This window comes from Vitis riparia, chromosome 15 (assembly GCF_004353265.1).
Source record: "Vitis riparia cultivar Riparia Gloire de Montpellier isolate 1030 chromosome 15, EGFV_Vit.rip_1.0, whole genome shotgun sequence".
NCBI classification, from domain to species: Eukaryota; Viridiplantae; Streptophyta; class Magnoliopsida; order Vitales; family Vitaceae; genus Vitis; species Vitis riparia.
The window spans coordinates 7,676,475-7,698,407 of record NC_048445.1 but is presented as its reverse complement, the minus strand read 5'-3'; the positions used below and the strand labels follow the sequence as shown (position 1 = coordinate 7,698,407).

Here is a 21,933-nt window from a genome sequence, read left to right as displayed (position 1 = left end):
TGGTAGGATTGTCCATTTTTGCATATGTACCTAGGGTTTTGTTCTTGGTCGTGGGATTTATGTTATTTTTAACCTTTTGATATTGCCACGTTTCCTTTGTTTCCAATAAAAAAACATTAATGCTATGTTTGGTTTGGAAAAATGTTAAGAAAAGGAAAAAAAGTCATGTGAAAAATTATTTTTTTTAGTTTGGGTGATATAGAAAATATGAATGAAAAAAAATAAAAAGGAAAATATCATAATATTTTTTCTACTATTTTCCATAAAAAATAATGAGAAAAATAGAAGGGAAAAGTGGAAAATAAGTGAAAATTAGAAGGGAAAAGTTGGGGGGAATTTTATCGGACTCATAGATACCACCTCCTTTCCCCCCAAACTCCGGTCCCACACCACCAAATTTTGTGTTAATCCAAATTTTGTTTCTTTTTTCATATACGGGTATGAGGTCGCATAGGAGGTTGTTAAGGAGCATGATATATATAGTGAACACGTGAAGAATGTTAAAGAGCATAATATTCATATTAAACCCAAGTCCAATAAGCTAAGTTTAATTTTTAGGAAAATTGGCAATTTAACAACAACGAGAGAAGAGGAAAGATACATTTTTTTCTATGATAATAATTAGATTTGGACAATTGGGGTTGAATAATTTAATTTAGAACAAAATATGGTTTTAATTTGATTCACTAATCTTCACATTTTTTTTTTTTTTGAAACAAAAATTTCCGTTGACAACATAATATCAAATTAATTAGACTTTTAGAATTCATTTTGGTGTTCTTTTTTGGATAAAAAAATTATTCTATTTCTAAAAATATAAGTCTATATAATAACTTTAAAAAGTTTATTTAGATCATATTTCTTTTCAAAAAAAATATTATAATTTAATTAAAATAATAATATTCCATAACTAATCTATTTAATAAATTCTCCATGTATTTATATATAATGTTGTTATTATAGTTATATCAATTCTTTTTTTTTTTTTTTTTTTTTGCAATAGTTGAATGCATATTTATCTTAATAAATAATAAGTGCCATTTTTTTATAATTATTTTAAGTAAAAGTGGCTTATCACTCACTAATTTTAAAATATATGGAAAAAAAATTCAAATTTTATAAATCAATTTTATCTTCATCCATTTAAAAATATTTTAAAATACATACATTTTTTATAAGTTAGATAATTATTTTATTACTTAATGGTAATTAAAAAACTAATCTCCCTTTTAATTGAAACCTGATTTATGATTCTTTTTCTCTTTATGGAAACAAACATATTAGGAATATTAAACAAATAATAAATTTAAAAATAAAATACTTAAAAATTAAATACAATTAAAACAAAAAATCTTAATTTTTTTTTTCTGTAAAAAAATTTAAATATTGACTCCATTGTATTTTCACTCTTTTTCTATATCTATATTTTCAACTAGCATAAATTACGAGCCAAGTGAAAGTCAATATTTTATTTTTATATTTTTAAATTTTAAGTTTTTTTAGTTTTAATTTAATTTTATATTTCAAAATTTGCTTATTTTATTGTTGATATCAACAAAAAATTTTTTTATTCAATTTTATTAAAAAAGAAAAAAAAAGGATTCATTTAATATAAAGTATAAAATTATTATTCATTAGAAAATTATAAATGATTTTATTTATCAGTTGAGAATATTAAATAATTTTTTCATAATGATTTTTACCTCGGATTATAAAAATTTATAATACATTTATTTGTAAATTACTTTTCTTAATTTAAAATGATAAATTAATTTTTTAATAATTTTATTTAATATTATAAAGTAAAAAGTTCATTTTAGAAAATAATGATTTGACTTATAAAAAGTGTAAATGTATTTAAAAAAAATTAAATCAATGAAAATAAAACTATTATAAAATTTGGGATTTTTTTCATATATTTTAAAATTATTGCGGCAAAACCACTTTTACCGTTTATATTTGTATTTCATGTATTTTTTTCTATTTCATATTAAAAGAACCCTTCAAAAAAAATTATAAATATTTTGTCGTCCTTTTTTAAATCACAAATTTAATTTTTAATGAAAAATATTTTACAAAATAAGACATATAAAACAATAATAAAAATAAATAAATAAATAAATATATTATAGATATGTATCTTAATTTAAGATTAAGATATGTCATGTAGATGAAATATAAAATAGATGGTAGATAATATATTTGTCACTTATTATAACTTATATTTGATTGAACATAAAATGGTAAGTGATGAAATAATTTTTCCTATTTTATTGTCAATCAAGATCTTATAAAAAGTAATTTAGGCGTAAATTTAACATACGATAAGGTTGATTATAAGTTATAATAAGTAATAAGATAATTTATCCTATTTTATTAGCAACCAAACACGATCTTATGAAAGGTCGCTTACAAGGAAAATCGTGACACACGATAAAAGCATAGTGCACAAGATGAAAGATTGAGTTAATGAAATTTGATATAAGATCAAGAGGTGTTTTAAATTCACGATTGCTATATTTTTGTTTTGTAAAAAAATATTATAGAGGATACTATTTTAGTTCATATATCTCTATAATTAGATTTCTTATAAAATAAATAAAGTATTATAAATATAAATATAAATTATATATTGAAAAAGTTATGGGATGAAAGTGAACTCGTGATTTATAATGTAACTTGTAGATATTCCTGAAAAAATTATGCGCTTTGTGATTTTGATTCATTTTGATTATTTTTTTACCTAATTATCATAAATTGAATAAATAAAATTAATTGTATTTTATTTTTTAATATTTAATAATTAATTAATTAATTATTTTATAATAGATATATTAATTAAATTTATGTATTTTGCGAACACGTATTCAAAAGTCACTTCAGAATAACGTAGATACGCAACGTATACTGTCATGGACACGTGCATTGCACGTGTCCCTTCTCACGAAATATCCACCGGGAAATTCCAACCTCCAAAACGATCGTCATCTTCTTCACTCCTCAATGGCGACAGCTCTACTCCTCCACCACATTCCCTTCAATCCCCAAAGCCCTAACCCTAACCCTAACTCCCTTAAATCCCACTATCCTCGTTCCTCCACAATCACCTGCTCCACCACCACCTCCGAAGCTCTCTCCGCCAAGCGCCATCTCCTCAACCTCATTTCCGACCAAGAACGAGGCCTCAAAACCCTAAATTATCCGAGCAAGCGTTCTGAAATCGTGGAAGCCATTGACGCCATGGCCGTTCTGGGCCAGGATACGGTCACCACCGGTGATTCTCTCTCTGCCACGTGGCGGTTGCTCTGGACTACAGAGAAGGAGCAGCTATTCATTATCGAAAAGGCGCCCCTTTTCGGTACACAGGCGGGTGATGTTTTGCAGGTTATAGATGTTGAGAAACGCGTTCTTAACAATGTCATTACGTTTCCGCCTTCCGGGGTTTTCTTTGTTAGATCAACCATTGAGATTGCTTCGTCGAAGAGAGTGAATTTTAGGTATGTGTTTGTGTCTCATAGTTATGGCATCATATCTCGTTTGGTTACTGAGAAAATGGTGGAAAAGAAAGGAAGATAAAATCTTGGGTATATTGTATTCTCTTTGCTTGATGAAAAAAATTAGAAAAAGGGAAGGAGAAATTTTTTTTTGAGTCTCGTGCGATTTTCTTTGGTTGCTCAGAAAGTGGGAAAAAAAAAGGAAGAAAGAAACAAAGTCTCGAGTCTTCTTCTTCTTCTTCTTCTTCTTCTTCTTTTTTTTTTTTTTTTTTTTTGTGTGTGTTCGATGGGTGAGAAAATAGAGGGGGAAAAAAACTTGGGTCTTATGTTCTGTTTGGTCGATGGAAAAAAAAAAAGGGGAAAAAAGAGGAACAAGGCCAAATTTTTTTTGAGGCTTGGGTTTTCTCTTTTGTAGCCGCAGAGAATAGAGGGGAATAAAGACGACAAAATATATGTTCTGGTTGGTTGCCCAGAAAGTGGAGGGAGATGAAGAAAACAAAATTTTCATTCTTATATGTTCTCCTTTGTTTGATGGGTGAGAAAATGGATGAAGAAAAAGGAGATAAAGGAAAAAAAAGTTGAACATTCAAAATATTGAATTATTTTCTATTCCTTCAGCTTCTTGTTAACCAAACATATCCTTATTACATATATTTCTTTTCTCTTTTCTTCTTTTCCCCTTTTGGCTTTAGCTTGATTTTGATATTGTTTCGCATTAGATTTACAAGCGCGGTTCTACGTGGAAAGGATTGGGAATTTCCATTGCCGCCATTTGGCCAGGGTTGGTGAGTGTTCAATTTTGTGATTGATATAGTGGCATTGAATACTGTTGGTGTTTAGTAATTTATGAAGTAGGGTATGATTCTATTTATCCTTGTAGGCTACAAGCAACATGTCTAAGAATAACATAATTATGGTATATTGGTATTTTTGTCTGTTGAACCCTTCAGCCTCTCATTGTCCTATTTGAGCAATTTGATGTTCTAATGCTACTCATTTTATTTTCAGACTAAGGTGAAGTGTGTCCACTGTAACATTTAAGCAATTTGATGCTCTTTTGCCTTTGGTTTTAGAGACTGTATGTTGGACGATGGCTTCTCAATTGTCATTGATCAGGTTAAATTTGGACCCTGAGGCAGTATGTTGTAGACCAGTTATCTTTGGCTTTCTCTCATCTCACGTGGTTGTCTCATCTTCTGTCTATTTGGTGCTACCTCTGACTTCTTATGAATGGACTCACTTCTAGCTCTCTGTTATTGTCTTACCACTTATCAGCTAATGTGTTGTATGAACAGTGATGTCAAAAAACATAATGAATTGGAGATGGAGGATCACTACACAGCTAGCAAGCTGATTTAAGAAATTTTCTGATGTTATTTATTTAGTTGTTATTATTATTACAATAGCAAAGAAAATTTAATTTCAAAAAGTGCCAAGAAAAGAGGGTGCAGCCCAAGCAAGCTAGAAGTAGTATGCAAAGCACATAAAGAAAAGACAAAAGCAACACCCTTAGTAGGGAAAAGAATTCTTCAATCTAGATCTATAGAGCAATAGAAAGATTTAATATAAATGTCTCGTCTTTAGCACATCTCTGCACCAGACTATCCTCTTGTTCCCTTAATATTGCCACCTTGTTAAGTTGTTTTAGGAAAAATTTTGCACTTTCTATTTGCCAATCATGCAAATACCTTAAGAAACACCGGTTTCAATGCCCATTTTCAACAATCTCCTCTGAAACATCAAGAATCCAAGCATCCCTAGTAGCGGCTATAGATGCCAAAAAGGAAAGGACACACTCAATGTGGGGCTATCACACCATACATTATGCCAAAACTTTATCCTTCTAGCATTTTCCACTAAAAAGTTTGTTCTTGGGAAAAGGTTGAAACTCCAACTATCCTCTTCCTTATTGCTTTTCACAGCTCCAGCCTGAAACTCTCCTTTCTCTTGCTAGAGCATCAACCATTCACCCTCCTCAAATTTACCTAGGATAACAAATTTCCAAGGTCTATCATCATCTATCACATTTCCAAAGCCTAACATTGTCTATCACTAACCTCTTAGGCTCTAACACCATTTTCCTTGTAGGTCCATGGACCATCTGAGCAGAGAGAAATTTTATACTTAGTGTCCTTTCTTTTTATCAAAGCTAACAATCAATCACTCCATCCAATGAAGTTTCTTCTCCAGCATACCACCCTCCATAGAAAGTCATGTTAAACCTTGTTGAGCCTCAATTGCACCACTCTAGGAAAAACAAAGAGGAGCATGTAATAAATAGGCGAGCTAGATAGAATTTTCTTCAGTAGCATTCCCCTCCCCTCTATGTATATTGCTCTTTCTAAGAAACAAGTCTTTATAGTATCACTCCCTCCTCCACATCCCACATTATTTTAGATTTGAATGGAGTACCCAATTGGAGGCTTAGATAAGTAGAAGATGCCTTGCTTACTCTACACCTTAAAAGTGTGACCAATTCCTCAACATCTGAAACTTCACCTGTCAAAATTAAATCACTGTTTTCCAAATTAATGTTCAAACTCGAAACTCTCTCAAACTACAAAGAATCCACATGAAATACATAAACAGATAAAAGATAGCCTAGAAAAGAGCAAGCACCATCAACAAAAATTAGATAGAAAATCTCCATTGCTTCACCACCCAACCTCCCAATTTAAACCTGAAACGAACTGTTCCTCCACCATTTTGTCTATAGAACAATTTAGGGCCTTAACTAACCAACATGAATGGGGTTCCATTCATGAAGGGGGGTCTTATTGCCTTGAGCCCCTCGAGTGGTTAAGAAAAGCCAACAGGTGTTCCATTCACTGACATTGTGAATCACACTATTGAGATACAAAATTTTATCCATTAAATCCACTTTTTTCACAAAGCATATCCTACCCATCATTGAAAGAAGGAAATTTCAATTAATATGATTGTAGATTTTTTTATTTTGTAAATAGTTATACTTAATTAAATCCAAAAATGGAGTGTCGATATACATAGCCAGGTGTTTGGAATTATTCATTCATCAATATGTAGTTCTAAAGATGGTTTTTAGTTGTTGTCATCATTGTTGATTGGTTTTTTTCTCTTTCTTTTCAGCCTTTGTTCTATTTTATTTTATTTTTAATTTTCATTCTTAAATTTTTGAGGCAGTAAGTGGACATGCTGGCTTGTTTTGTTTTGTTTTTATTTTCGTTTTTCTATGATTGGATTTGAGGACATTTTGCTTCTATAGGTTTGAATCTGTGTACCTTGATGATGATATTCGAGTTGTGAAGGATATAAGGGGAGACTATTTGGTTGTTGATCGTGCTCCTTATGCTTGGAAGGAATGAAGAGCAGGAGCTTTTGCTATACTTCACGGTTTCTATAATTGGAATATATTGTGAGTGTACTTCGTTCAAAACCAATTATTTAATTGAACAACTTGAACAAACTTTATCTAGAGTTATGTTTTTTATGAGCTTTCTGTAAGATTTCACCTTGTGATCTAATTGCATCACCCTGATATGCGTCTTCCTCTTTGGTACTTGAAAGATGCTTACAGTCTCTTTGTCAAAAACCTTCTTTCTGTGAACAACAGACTGCCAACTCAAAATGGATATGTATGCACATGTCCATGATATCTGAGGATATAATGTGTGGGGTTTTCAATAATTATATCTTATGAGTGACAGTCCTTGATTCTAAATGTACCACTATCTTGTTTTGAGCAGTCCACTTTGTTGCATTCACTAGCACACCATGGGTGAGCCACTAACTATATATCCATTCTATGTAAAATTTTCAGCATCTTGGCTATTATGGGTGCTTAATCATATGAGTAACCATCATTATTGATATGTGACTACCGCAAAAGAAAAAGGAAAATTTGAAAGCATACCTTTACAGAAAAAAGTGAGGAAGATAGTTCCCATTATTTGCTTCCATTCTTCTATTCATGCTATAGTTTTGCATCCTTCTCTTTGGGTGATGTTCTGGTTGTTGCATACCTTCCCTCCCCATCCATTCTCTGTTTGGAGGCCTGCTCATTAATTCTGGATTCACCATTGGTGGGGAATCATGCCTCTAATTTTCTCTTCCGTAGCTTGTTCTGTTCTGCAATCTTTAACTTTAATTAACCAATGGGCTAATTTATTCCCTACCTTCTTTTTCCTAAAAAAATTAATTTTAGATGGAACCTCAATGGCAGGACATCTTTGACCTTTCTTTTTACACCTTAGCAAAGAATATTCTTCAACACTAACATCCCTGAGGGTATGGTCCTGTGCGGTGGAATTTCACTGGCAAACTTCTCTCTCTCTCCCTTTGGTTCTTTGTTTCTGTTCTCAAGAAACCTCTAGCTTTTCTTAGCACATGATTTTGAAGTCTAGAGCTGCTCCCAAATTTAAGGCCTTGGATTGTTGCTTGTTGCTCTTAAGAGAGCCAGCACCAGTGACTTCTTGCAGAAGAGAGGGAGCTATTAAATCTGTTTCTCTTGGCTTGTATATTAGCTAGCAGTTAGTTGTTGACTCTTATCCATGATTATTTGATTGCCTTATTTTACAGGATCAATCCTTAGGAAGGCCTGAATTTGCTGCAATCTGCCTCTAATTTTTCGAGTTGTGGGGTATCCTTTTTATGCTTTTGGGGTAGGATGGGAAAGGTGCTTTGAAGTATAGGTTGCACGACTTTTTTTGGTCCATTTAGGAGGAGAGTTGGTAATAGAACCTTTAATGGTGTTTTGGACTTGGAGTGGAGCATTTGGTATATGGTAAATTTCCTTGGGTTCCCTTTGGGCTTTGTTAACAACTAATTTGTAGAGGAATTTTTCTTTCTGATATCCTTATAAATTTGGTAGCAGTAGCTTCTTACCTCAGGAGTCAGACATCTTTCCTTATTTCTTGGTCATGGCCCCCTGTTTTGAAGGTGAATTAACTCTTCATGCTTGTTATTTGGGCAATCTTGACCCTAGGTTGTGATATTGGGCCCTCATGAATCATACAACATCCGACTTGTGTGTAGAAGGCAAATAGGTAAGGGCAATGCTGTTAGAGATGAAATCCGACTCTTCCTCAAGCCTTTTTAAGGAATGGATTCTAGAGATATGACCAACATTATTGAAGGAGGAAACTTGCAAATGTTATCAGTTCAATGGTTAAGAGAAGACTTATCCTTGGTGTTTTCATCATCTTTTCAAGGACTTATGGATCTTTCCTCATATATTGAGAACTCCTTCCTGTGGATTAATAGGGATCAAAATTCAGAGGTGGATATGCTTGCTAGAAGGTGGCCATTTCTTTAGAATACTTGTAGGCACTTCTATGCTGGAATGTAAGGTAGCTATATATGGTTTTGGTGTTTATAGTGGTGGCAATAGGAAGTTTGTGTCATGTCAAAGTAAGATTATCCTAAAGTATACTCAAACTAAATATGATCTGCATAATGACCATATCAAGGTCTTATAATATAAACACAACCTCTTTATTAGACAGATAACATGACATTAACTATCAAATTGTTCAATAAATAGATTTGTTTCGATCAAGTTGAAGTTGACAAGCATAACTTGCTAACTTGTGTGCTAAAAAAAAGGGGGGGATTCAAAATGGGTAAATGAGTCTATGACTGTAAGTCCCTATGTTGAACATGATTGGTTTGATAAACATGTTATGTGGGCTGGACGATGTAATTAGGTTCAACCTAAATCCACCATGTTTATGTTACTTTCAAGTTTGGTTGATCATGTTAATAATTTTCACCTCCAGTCACTATTTTGCATCTCTTCCTCTTTTTTTCATTGATTCCTCCCATTTTGTGGTTTTCCTTCTTCTTCTTCTTCCTATGCTGGCATTAATTTCTATAGAATTACTCCTTACTCATGAAGGCACTGGTTTTTGTAGCACATGGTTACACCATCTTAAAAATCCAAGATCGATATAGGCAGCACTGACATCCTCAGCTAACTCAACCCTATTGATGGAACAAATTGAATCTATTTATTATTGCTACTGTTGGACTGATTTGGTTGTTTATCCAAGTAATATGACCATCTAGAAGTGGAAGGCTAAAAGGAAGAGAAATTCCTCATCCTTGCTCTTGCCGTCCTCTTACTTGTTATCTGGTTCTTTAAACAAAGCATGTCAAAGTTTTTTTTTTTTTTTTTGATAAGTAAAAAGTATTGTATTAAAAAAGTATACACGATGTATACATATACAAAAAACCAATAGGGGCGAGAACGCACAGAAAACGACCTCACCCTATGTAGAGCCTAACCAATCCACAAAATCTAACAAAAAAGTGACACTATCCCCCCCCCATATACACTCTAACCCAATCCCAAAAGATGTACAAAAAAAAACTTTTGATTGTTTGTTTTGAACTTTCCCTATCCTCAAAGACTCCTATTCCTTTCTTTCCAAATAGACCAAAAAATGCAAAGCGGGGCAACTTTCCAAGTCTTTTTCCTCTTTTTGTCAGCCGAGTGACTATTCCAACTTAAGAGCACCCCTCTCACAGACGAATGCATCACCCATTGAACTTGAAAAAGAGCAAAGACCAGCTGCCACAGTAAGCTTGCTTTCATACAATGCAACAAAATATGATCTCTCATTTCCTCAGCTACTGTACACGTGTACCATTTGTTTGGCAACCTCCAACCCCTCCTTCTAAGTTAGTCCTGAGCCAATATTCTAGCCCAAGTTGCCTCCCAAACAAAAAAACTAGCTCTTATAGGGCCTAAGAGTTCCACACTGTATTGTGTGGGAAAGACTTAGAGCTCCTACTTGCCAAAGAGAAGTAATAAGATTGAATAGAAAAAATTCCATTCTTAGTCCCTATCCATACCATGTCGTCAATAGTACCTGAAACAATAGAGTAGTTATGTAACCTCCCAAACATAGAATCAACATCCTCCAACTCCCAATCATTGAAATGTCTAATAAACCTTGGACTCCAACTACCCCCATCCCAAACATCTTCTACCTAAGCATCCTTAGAGATAGCGATAGAATAAAGGCCCAAAAACGCGTCCCTTAGAGGTGTTTCCTCACACCGCTTATCACCTTAGAACTTCATCCTGATCCCCGAACCAACCTTAAGCCTTGTATTAGCTTTGAAAACATTCCATTAATTTCTAATCGCCTTCCAAACTCCTAAACCAAACCTTCCTTTCACCTCCTCTGTGCAACACGCCCCCTCTTGCACCCCATACTTACCAATTATTACCTGTTTCCAAAGAGTATCCCTTTCCTTCACAAATCTCCAAGACCATTTCCCCAACAGGGCCTTATTAAAGAGAGGAAGACTTCTAAAACCCAAACCCCCTTTTTGTTTCTCCATACAAAAAATCGACCGCTTCACCAAATGAGGCTTATTTACCAAACCCCCTCCTCCCCAAAGGAAGTCTCTTTGAATTTTTTCCAATCTAGCCGCCACTCTAATAGGGATAACAAAGAGGGATATCAAATAAATAGGCAAGCTAGAAGTGCTCTTAATCAATGTCTGCCTTCCACATTTCAAGATATATTGTCTCTTCCACAAAGCAATTTTTTTTTTTTAACCTTTCCTCTACCCCTTCCCAAATCCTACTGGTCTTGTAAGGAACACCTAAGGGGAGGCCCAGGTAATTGGCTGGAAGAGTGCCCACCTTGCAACCTGAGACCTCGTCATACTCCACATTTTGGACATCTCCAACATAAATCAACTCACTTTTCTCCATATTTATCTTGAGACCGGAACATGCCTCAAACCACAAAAACACCCAACTCAAGTACTCTAGACTTTCCTTGCCTGCATCACAAAAAACGAGGGTATCATCTGCAAAGAACAAATAGGAGACCTCTACTCCCATCTCATACATTTCCTTAACTTAGAACCCCTAAAAAAAGCCATCCTCTTTTGCTCTATAAATCAAACCAGAAAGAATCTCCATCACTATAATAAACAAATAAGGAGACAAAGGGTCTTCTTGTCTCAACCCTTAAGAATTGCTTAAAAAACCAGAAGGAGTGTCATTGGTCAATATAGAGAAGCGAACCTTTGAGATACACCATCTAATCCAATCCAATCACTTGGAGCCAAAGCCCATTTTCTCCATAATTGCAATTACACAGTTCCAATTTACATGGTCATACGCCTTTTCTATGTCCAACTTGCAAAGAAATCCACTCAAATTATCTTTAAGTCTAGAATCAATGACCTCATTGGCTATCAAAACTGCATTCAGGATTTGCCTCCCCCACACAAAAGCATGTTGAAAATCCGAGACCAAAGAGCCCACCAACTTTTTGAGTCTATTTGTTAGGACTTTGGCCAACAATTTGTACAAGCCCCCAACCAAGCTAATAGGCCCGAAATCCTTGAACTCTTCAGTTCCCCCTTTTTAGGCACCAAGACTACAAAAGTAGCATTTAAGCTTCTCTTAAAGCATCCCATCTTGTAGAAGTCTCTAAAGAAACTCATGACCTCACTTTTAACAACATCCCAATAGTCTTGCCAAAAAGCCAAAGTAAAACCATTCGAACCTGGGGCTTTATCACCACATAAACTAGACAAAGTTGAAAAAACCTCTCATTTAGAAAAAGGAAGCTCCAAATCTACTGAAACCGCCGGCGACAAAGAATTAGACACCAGTCCCTCTATACTCGGCCACCATTCCCCTGTCTAAGATAGTAACGGATGAAAACCATTTGCCCTCCCTCTTTAATGTTGTTCTCCCCCTCTAGTAAAGCACATTTTATCCTTAACTTCTCCAGGAAATTCCTCCGTCTACGAGAGTCAGCCATTTTGTGAAAAAATCTAGTATTTTTATCCCCTTCTTTCAGCCACAACTTTCTTGATTTCTGCCTCCATAAAATTTCCTCCAATAATGCCCAATTTTAAACTCATCTGTCACCATCCTTTTAAGCTCTAATTCCTCCACTGTGAGGGTTTTAACTTTTTCCATTGCATCCCACTGTCCTAACTGCAACAAAGCCTCCAGTTTTTTGGTAGACACAATCCAAAAAATCTCCCTTTTCTGCACTTTAAGATCTTGCTTCAATCTTTTGAGCTTAACCACCAAGATATGGTTGTGAGTCCCTTGGACTCTATAGCCCTCCCACCAATTCCTCAAGAGATCTTTAAACCCGTCCACCTTTAACCACATATTTTCAAATTTGAATGGAATCTCTCCATTTCTTATCCCTTCACCATCCAACATTATTGGTGAATGATCAGAGGTTGGATTAGGCAAGATTTTTTGAACCAAACCACTGAACTAGTATTCTCAATCATAAGAAACTAGAAAACGATCCAGCTTAGAGGCAAAACTGTTGTTTAGACCACCGCACCATGTATACTTGCCACCAGATAGGGGAAGGTCCTTAAGGCATAACTCGTCAATAACCTCTGAGAAACGTCTTGTGGTAGCTGAGAGTCTCATACAACCCCTAATTTTCTTTGGAAATCTCACCACATTGAAATCTCCCCCAATACATGATTACTACTCAAAAAGTGCTATTTTGTAGCTTGTAATTAACTCTTTTAAACACTTTTGAGTAGTAGTTATTGTCTTTTAACCCAATTAACATGTTAAGGTCCCTTTGCAATCAATTCTAATCAAATTGTGTTAAGTTTTGGTGTTTTGATAGCTTTTTGATCACCAAAGCAATCCAAGATTGAGGAGAGTTATTTGGAATCCATGGCAAAGCAATGGAAAGCTCAGAAACATGAAGAATCGAATCTTTGAAGTCCTTTGCCATAAGCAAATCCGGAATGCAAGGAGAGAAGCAAAGAGGAGAAAACAGAGTGAAGAAAATAGAGGACAGCAGCTGCATTTTTCTTTCGCACTTTTGGAGCACTTCCCGAAGTCCATTTTCTACATGATATATACCATTTCAAAGCTCAGGAAGTCAAGAATCCAATGCTTCAAACCGTGTGCAATTTGGAGTCAAAATGAGGAAGTTACAGCCGTTGGAAGCCGATCACTCCAAGCTGAAGGAAGGATTCAGCAAAGTGTTGCGAAATCACCCTTTTGTTGTGGAATGATTTCGCAGCCTTTTTGCACAGTGCTGAAGAATTCCTGTTGAAGCTTCACGACGCGATGGAAGCCAAACACCACAAGATGAAAGCCAACTTTGCAGCAGTGCGAAATCAGCTGGTTGCTATGAAGAAATTTCGCAGCCCTTGTGGTTCATCTGCGAAATTTCGCAGACCTCATTTTTCACCTGCGAAATGGTCCTTAGTGTTTCCTGATATTTGTGACCGACAATGTGAGATATTTTTCATTAGATTTTTGTTGTTTAAATCCCCAAACTCTTCTTGTAACCCACCTATCATAGGATTCCTTAGCTTTTAAGTTAGGAATTTGGCTAAATATCCATGTAATAGCAATCAATGTAATTTTGATATAAATAGAGCCCGAGGAGCCTGTTCTGAGGGTGATGAACCTTTTGTAAAAGTTTCAAAGGAAGTAAAATACAGAGCACTTGCTCTGTTTTTCCTATATATTCTTGTTTTCTCTTTAGTTTTCATTTCTAGCCAACCAAACTCTGAGGATTTTTCCTCAGAGGATGAGTGGCTAGGTTCTTTGTCTCTTGGAGTGAAGAAAGCTAGGTAAGTTTCCACATGCATAAATTGGAAGTTTTGTTGTTTTAGTTTTTAATGAAAAGAAAGTGTGACCCGTTAATGGTTTTTATCTTTTTAGTTAACTTAAAATGCCTTTAAATCACCTGGGCCAACACTTGGTAAGACAAGTGATTTCCGTCCATAGAGATGCACTAGTTTACCCCTTGCGAGCCTCTGGGAGGTGACTTGAAGGTAGGATTTTCTAGAATAGCCAACACTTAGTAAGCTTTTGGACTCCAAGGAGACATCCATTAGTTATCTCTTGCGAGCTTTTGACGGGTAATCCAAGGTTAAGGATCACCTTGAATGGCAAGTGTTAGGTGAGAGGCACGAGCCATTGCAAGTTGCATCAGTGAGAGGGATTTAGTGTTTGAACCCATTAATGGGAAGCATCTGTACAACACTGGTTGGAGAAGGAACTATATGTTAATTCTCTAATGCGAGGAAAAGAAACAAGTGACCGGAACTCTCCTTTTTGTATGATGAATCTGAGCCTAGTGATCTAAACTCCAAGAAACACTTTTCTTTGTAAGTAAAATCAGTTACTATTTTTGGTTAGTTTAAAACCGAACCTTTTTCATTCAAACATCTTTTTGTTTTCTTTTAAAGCTAACCTTGAAATGAAAAGGCATCAATTCAGCTTTGAATTAATATCATTTGTGAAGTGAAAACCCATCCCAGTGAACGATCCTAGAGCCACTATGCTATAGTAGCTTTGTCTTTGCTACCCTAGTATATGGTGTAATAGGTTATAAATTTTGTTGATTAATCCCTCAATCAAGGAGCACCAGTTGGACACGAATCAGCTGAGACACCAATTAGGCATGAATCAATACACCAAGGATCCCTTCAGAGACCTCTTATAGCACTAAGCTCAACCCAAAAATCTTCCCTTTCCTCAGCTAGCACAGGACCATAAACCGTGGAAAACATCCACTCAAATACACCTTCACAATTTCTAAAACGACATGACATTGAAAAAGCACCTATCTCCATCTTCAAAAGCTCTAACACCCGCTTATCCCAAAAAACCACAATTCCCCCTACTTGGCCCTTAGCATCCACTACCCCCCATTCCAAAAATCTATCCACAACCAAGCTCCTCACCATTCTAACTATTATCTGTTGCACCTTCATTTCTTGAAGACAAACAAAAGATCGGCCAAGTACATATGAATCAAGGATTTGATCACACTACGCTTATTCCCCTCATTTATCCCTCTAACATTCCATGAAATAATCCAAAGCTTCATTGGCACACCCTAACCAAATCCCCATAGATTATTCCTCCCCTTTTCCCACCACTCGAAACAGTCTTATGGTTAACAGATTCCAACTTTTAAAGGTTCCTCTCCAACTTAGATCCACTTGCTTTGGCCTTTTTGGTCCCTTGCCTTGTTGTCTTCCCTTTAATTCTCAATTCCAATTTTTCCAAAAGGCCTAAAATTTCATCTTCAAATCCGTCCACTAGAAGTCCTAATACTTTGCTAAAAGCCACTAATTTTCTGAAACTTCCTTAGGAACATGGAGAATCCCACCGCATCTCCACTGGGACTCTACTCTTTCCCATAACATCAACCTCTTCCTCCTCCCCCATCGACAACCTCGACTCCGTACCCACCCAAGTTGGCTGAAGATGTACCCATGACCCATCTTTCAAAATCAAGGATAGGGAATCATTCCCAACCTTTTCCTCCAACATCTGATCCACTCTATCCGTTGTCGCCAAATCTCCCCAATAGATCAATCTTAGATCATGATGATCCTCCTCGAAAGCCCCATGAAGAGGAGTACAAGAAAGAGTCCCTCCCCCCGAGTCGGGAAAAGAAATAGACAACATACCTTGGAAATGCACCATCTCCGGCAATAGAGTTTCATCCGTAGGAAATAGATCCTCCCCCAACTACCTCCTTCCATGCTCTTTGACTAGAGACCCCTCCCACCTAGGACAAAAAAGATCTCCATTGAGAGAAAGAGAAAAGGGTTGGGTCTTAATCCCTCCCTTCTCCACTACATCAGAAGGCGTTGGGCCTGGAAGGCTCTAGTGGGCCAAATTAGAAGACTACACATGGGCTCTTTTAACTCCAAGGCCCTATTAACAGCAGGAAGGCCTAGCCATTCTTCTTTGGGTCGGGCCTCCTCACCAATGGGTTAGACCACTTCTCCATTGCGCTCCAAAGTCCAAGAAGGGTTAAAATTTACTCCCGCACGCCTTTGTAAAGCTGCTCCAGCTACTGACGATTGACCTTTCTCCCACACAAGACCTACCATCACGTGCTCCTATACTTCTCACTGCAACCTTCCCACCAAAGGAGCTAGAGAGGCTGCTCCTTCTACAGGCCTTGTCCTACTAGAAGGCGACAACTCCTAAGTTGGGTTTGGTCCTGCGATCCCGATGCGATTAGTCGTGCATGAAACATAACCCTTCTTCTCCCAAACCTCCTGTCTCTGAGCACAGGGGACCATCGGAACTACCCAAGGAGGAGTCTCCCACCATAGATTAATTGAAAAACAAAGATCTCCTACCACCACCTATAACTTCCCTAGTACCTTTTTTCCATTGTCTTGATTAGCACTCTTGCCCACTGTAAATTTCTGCCCCCCATTGTCTCCTCGTCCACCCACAGATAGCCTCCGCAAGCATCACCCACTTGTCTAAAGAAATCCCTATGCCACAAGCAAAGCGGAAGCCCCACAATCCTCACCAATGGGAACTTGGTTGAGAACTCTTACTAAGACATCCTACAGTAGGACTCCATCTTTCCAGCTTTAGAGGTCTCTACTTGAAACCATCCAAACCTTCTTGCAACTCCCTTTCCGCCTCCCTTGCTAACTCGAATTCAAACAAAATCCAGGACCCACCCAAAGGGAATAACGACAGACTCCCTTTCAACCTCTGATGATATCTAGTCCAATCCTTTAGAGAGGACAGCAACGGGCCCTCCTCTAAGACATCCCCCCACTTTCCCACCAAACATCGATTAAGAAACTGCAATTTGTTGAAAGAGTTTACTCCCCCATACTGCAACCACACCTCTTCACTCACACTCCCTTGTTTAAACGAGGTAATGGCCTCCAAAGACCCTTGCCCCTGCCCATGTTCCCCCTTAAAGGCATCAATCCTACCCTCCTTGGGCTTTATTTATTCCAGTCTCTCAACTTTTGAGCAAGAACAAACCATCCCCCCGGCAACCGTTTCCCCTCTGGGAAAATCAACACAAACCTATTCGCCTCTGCTGAAAACGCCAAACACAGCAGATACCTTCCTGCCTCATTGCTGTGCAGCTGAAGCTTATAGGTCCTTCCTTCCTCCACCCAAGAATTTTTGAACTCCTTCAAGTTCTCCTTTTGGCAGCATTCTTCCACACCTTCTAGGAGTAAGGATAAACCCCTCTCTCCAAATCTAATCCAAGAAGAGAATTTCCGACCCCTCTCTGTAATTACCCCAGTCCACTTCCCTTTAGACAGCTCCACCGAAATCTCAAAGGACTTGGACTCAATCCCAAACCAAGCCCTTCCTCTGACCTTCATGGAGAGAGCTTCCTTAATAATATTCTTTCAAAGTGGACTTGTCAAAGTTTTCTGAAAATGGCCAATTTATTATCTTAGTTTAATTGTAGACAATGAGGGATACATAGGGAAATAGGTTTCTATAGAATTCCTTCATGGTTTATGTTACTGGAATATATAGATCAAATTAAAAGGATCTTTTAATATGAATATGAGCATGTGAGAAAAAATCCAGGAGTGTATGGATTTGCCATGGTTTGTGGAGCCAACTTTTAGCCATCAACAGTATATTGAAAGTTTTGAGTGTAGGTGAGATGATGATTTAAGGTTAATGAATGGCAAAACAAGGGTAAAATTGAATATGAGCATATGAAAGAAAAACCATGAGTCTATCCCTTTTAGATGATAAAATAAACATCTTATGATGCTTCCCTTATGTCCATAAAATAAATAAGAGTTCATCTTTTAGACTGTTATAAGGTTCTACAAAAAGGGGACTGAGAAAGAACACAAGGAAATCTTGATCGGATTTGAACATTCATGGAGAGTAGGGTATAAGCAAAGTGTTTTGGCTGACAAAGCCTACTCTTGAACAGTTAATTAGAGTAGATGTTTGCTTATGTTTTAATGCTTGAATTGAAAAGTTACTTTGTTCTGTCAAATGTCTCCATAAAGGTTCAATAACATATGTGCACACATGCGCACCTGGAACATTTTCTTTTATGGGGTTCATCAACATTTTGTTATTATGGTGTCAGATTGTTTTTTTTCTTTATTGTATCAGGTTGGCTAATATGAAGGATTTTCTCTCTGAGTGGAGAAATAATCAAAATTATTCCCCTTCTCTGCAGGTTTGAATCTGTATACCTAGATAGTGGTTTTCGAGTAGCAAAGGACATCTGGGAAGATTTTTTAGTTGTTGAACGGGCACCTTATGAATGGGAAGAGTGAGCTGCATTAACGAAGTAAAATGGACCTCTTTTGCATAGTGCTTCTATTTTTTCCATTATTACTTTTTATGTTTCAGAAACTTGGTCAGTGGTACTGTTTCCCTTGTTGATCAATTAACACCACTCTTGTGTGTTTCTTCCCTGGATTGCTTTGTTAGCTAAAGACCCCACTTTCCCTTTTCTTGGGTTTCAGGTTTTCTTTTGGATTGCAGAGCTCCTGGACATTAACTCTAGAAGCATGAGGTTGGAACTTATTCCTCAGCCATAAATTGTTTTTCTTCTCTGTACAGTTCCTTTGAATTGTTTTATCAACTAATACATATTGTACATTACAACATATGTAATTAATACAATGTTATCACATTGTTTATTTTTGGTCCAATGGATGCATTTGCTATCAAGGAAAGTATCATTACAGGCATCTACAAAGAACAAGATGCTGGGAACAAGATGCATATACAAAGAACATTGATATAGCAACTCTTCCTGGATTTCCGTGTTGAAACAATGCATCTAGGATTCTCTCTCTCTCTCGCTGTTCCCCACAAACAACACACCAATGCACGTTGTCAGCCTCCCCCACACCCCACCAAACCCCTATACACCACAAAACCACCACCACCACAATCAAAAGAAAAAAAGTCACCCCCAAAAAGGAAGTTACTCATTAACCAGTGCGTTTGTGTGTTGTTTCATATGGTGACTTTCATGATAGAATCACACTATGAACAAGTTGGAAGAGTTGGAAAGTCAATTAAACGGAAGCACAATGTCATTTGGCTCTTTGCCAAATTTCATTGATTGTTTGTTGTCTAATTATATAAGGCTAAGAGTACTTGGCAATTTGCTAGCTGCTCAACTCGGTTTTGTATAGATATCTTCATATCTCATCTCACAGAGTTTTTCCTAATCCTATTCTTGCAGTTCTGGCTTATGTTTATATGTTCCATGGAATTAGTTCCTGCTATGGACTGGATGGATGACCACCAAAGAATCTGAATGAGAAGATGGAATTGCATTCCTTTGGTCCAGAGTAGATCATCTCAGCATATTGTGTTTTCTGAAATAAGAACAGTATATGACCTTCCAAAGGTATTTACACATCATGGTATTTTTCACATGCATTTAGTTGTCATGTCTTATCCATATTTAACTTCAGTGCTATCTTGTACCTATTCATCTCTGCTACAAATTTTGGTTCTTCAGCTTGGGGACCACTACGTGTCCATCACGGGTTTGCAGTTTTTCTGTTCATCAGATAGATGCCTATTGTGTTAATTTATACCTCTGTTTCAGTAGTGTCCTTTAGCCTTCTTAGTTCGTTTATCTCTGTGTCATTTGCATGCCAAAAGGGGATAAAAACCCCAATGTTCTCTGAGATGTTCATTTACTCTACAGACCATAATCAGTTATTCTAGTTCCTCATATGTTTAGGTGAAAACTTAAATGGAATCCCATTGTTGTTGAGTTCTGGAGCTCCTTACAGCCCCATATGTCTACTGCATCTGTACCACAGATGTATCCATAGTATCATAGTAAAAAGGACTATAGTCCCTGAGATTGGGAATGGCCCTGAGGTTGGGAATAGCCCTGAAGTTGGGCAATGTCCCTGGAAATAGTCTTGGAAGAATAGAGAGAGAAGATGAATACTGTCTTTGAAAAGTTTTCCAAAAAGAAATAATAGCTATTCACTTATTCTTTCAATAAGTGAACTCTTAAAAGAGGTAGGGTGAAAATCCAGTGGAGATATCTCACCCGGATCAATCTGGGAAAACACAGTTGGTTAGATTCTGGTAAAAAGACCAAATGAGGATAGGTCTGGAAATAGTACAGGAAAGTGTAGGGGGTGGAATGCCCCAGCTTTCAGTCTGAAGAAAGAGCCCCCACACAGTTGGTAAGAATCACGTGTCATGACCCCATATTTGGATATTGATGGAATTGCATGGAAACAATGCAGGAAGTCACTGAAACCCCACTTTCACATCCATCCAATACACTTGTATATTAGATTTCCGCACTTTCTGGGTCCTACTCCTACGCAATACCCACCATTTTCTCTTATGTGATAAATCGGTGCTTGCTGTATACAACAGGCAATTTCTGTACGGAACCCACATGCACTGAAACGTGTAGGCAAAATAAAAGGAAATGGATACAAGAATAAAGTAGTTTTCTGTGGTCTCTGTGCTGCCGTATCATGGAGTGTGTGTCTGTGATGAAGAAAGTTGACAAATAGTGAAAATCACTTCCTCTTGGCCTGGGTGGTGGGGGCCCCTTTGGGACCTTTTGGGATTTTGTATGGGACTTTTTTTCTTGTCTTTTTCTTTTTTCTTTTTTCTTTTTTCCATTGTTTTCCTTTAATTTTCCGAGCTGCCAAATTTGAAACTGAAGGATGAATTGCGAATTTTGAGCCCAAATGACTATTTTTTTTTCTTTCTTTTTCTTACTTTAAACTCATTTTATGAATCAAACAATTTGAATCTATTTGTGATGACCCAAAATCTGAAAACAAGCCTGTTTGAAGAAGTAGTCTTGTTTTTGCCCATTCTCTCTATGTTGGTAGGGTGGCCCAAGAATCCTGATACCCTTTAAAGTGAATTCTTTAGTAATAATAATGGGAACATCTTTTTATATTTTTATCATAGGGGATTATTTAAATTCATAAAAAATAAATAAAATCTTCCTAGGAATAACTTTCCATATTCTTGTCTGCAGCTACAGAATATTCTTGCTTCAATTTTCTTTGATAGACACCTTCATGTGTTAAAAAAAGAAAAGCAACTCTTCTGATAGGCCTTAAACAGCATCAATATATTCTCATTAAAATATTTTTCACATCATTCTTTAGTATATAAGATTAGGAAAACATCACGTCCTAAAAAGATGATAATGATTTTGGTCCCCTTTGGAAGAGGAAATCTTAGGAATAATCTGGAATATATGTGTGGGGTGTCATCTTAAGAGTTAAATATTCAAGTGAGAACTGGGAAAAACAGAACAAAAAAGAAAAAAGAAAAGAAAAAAGAAAAAAGAAAAAGAAAAAAAGGGTAAGGGTAGAGAGAGAATGGGAAAATGGTAAAGTGGAAGAGATCTTGGGTGGTCCCAACGATCCAGGGTTTGGGGGTCAATAAATTTTTTCGATAAAAGAAAAGTATGAAGTGGGAAAAGGGGATGTTGATCTTTTGGGAAACACTTGCGTGTGTTTGACCTACACAAAAGTTGCGGTCTCCTCTACCTATCCGGAATTTGGAATTTTTTTTTTTTTTTTAAAAATTTATTTGAGATGTGAAATATGAAGTTGTATTTTGAATAGTGAATTTCAGTCTAAGTGTTGATAATTTTAAATTTAAAAATTTACAGTAAAATTATTTTTTGAAAATATA

At 36.4% G+C, this 21,933-nt stretch overlaps 1 protein-coding gene across 5 annotated transcripts; it reads left to right on the top strand.

The window, feature by feature from the left end:
* Window positions 1-2,990: 2,990 nt before the first annotated feature.
* LOC117932420 (probable plastid-lipid-associated protein 11, chloroplastic) lies at window positions 2,991-21,044 on the top strand. 5 transcript variants are annotated; one of them, XM_034853662.1, is made up of 7 exons: window positions 2,991-3,497; window positions 4,214-4,279; window positions 6,739-6,888; window positions 18,452-18,565; window positions 18,744-18,793; window positions 19,475-19,642; window positions 20,644-21,044. In XM_034853662.1, exons 1-3 carry the CDS (start codon window positions 3,004-3,006, stop codon window positions 6,836-6,838), a joined length of 660 nt encoding a protein of 219 aa, XP_034709553.1. In that variant the 5' UTR covers window positions 2,991-3,003; the 3' UTR covers window positions 6,839-6,888; window positions 18,452-18,565; window positions 18,744-18,793; window positions 19,475-19,642; window positions 20,644-21,044. The 5 variants fall into 5 exon arrangements, with proteins under 5 accessions (XP_034709553.1, XP_034709552.1, XP_034709554.1 ...); XM_034853661.1 differs by lacking the exon at window positions 20,644-21,044 and having other exon boundaries at window positions 19,475-19,845; XM_034853663.1 differs by lacking the exons at window positions 6,739-6,888; window positions 20,644-21,044 and having other exon boundaries at window positions 19,475-19,845.
* Window positions 21,045-21,933: the final 889 nt, after the last annotated feature.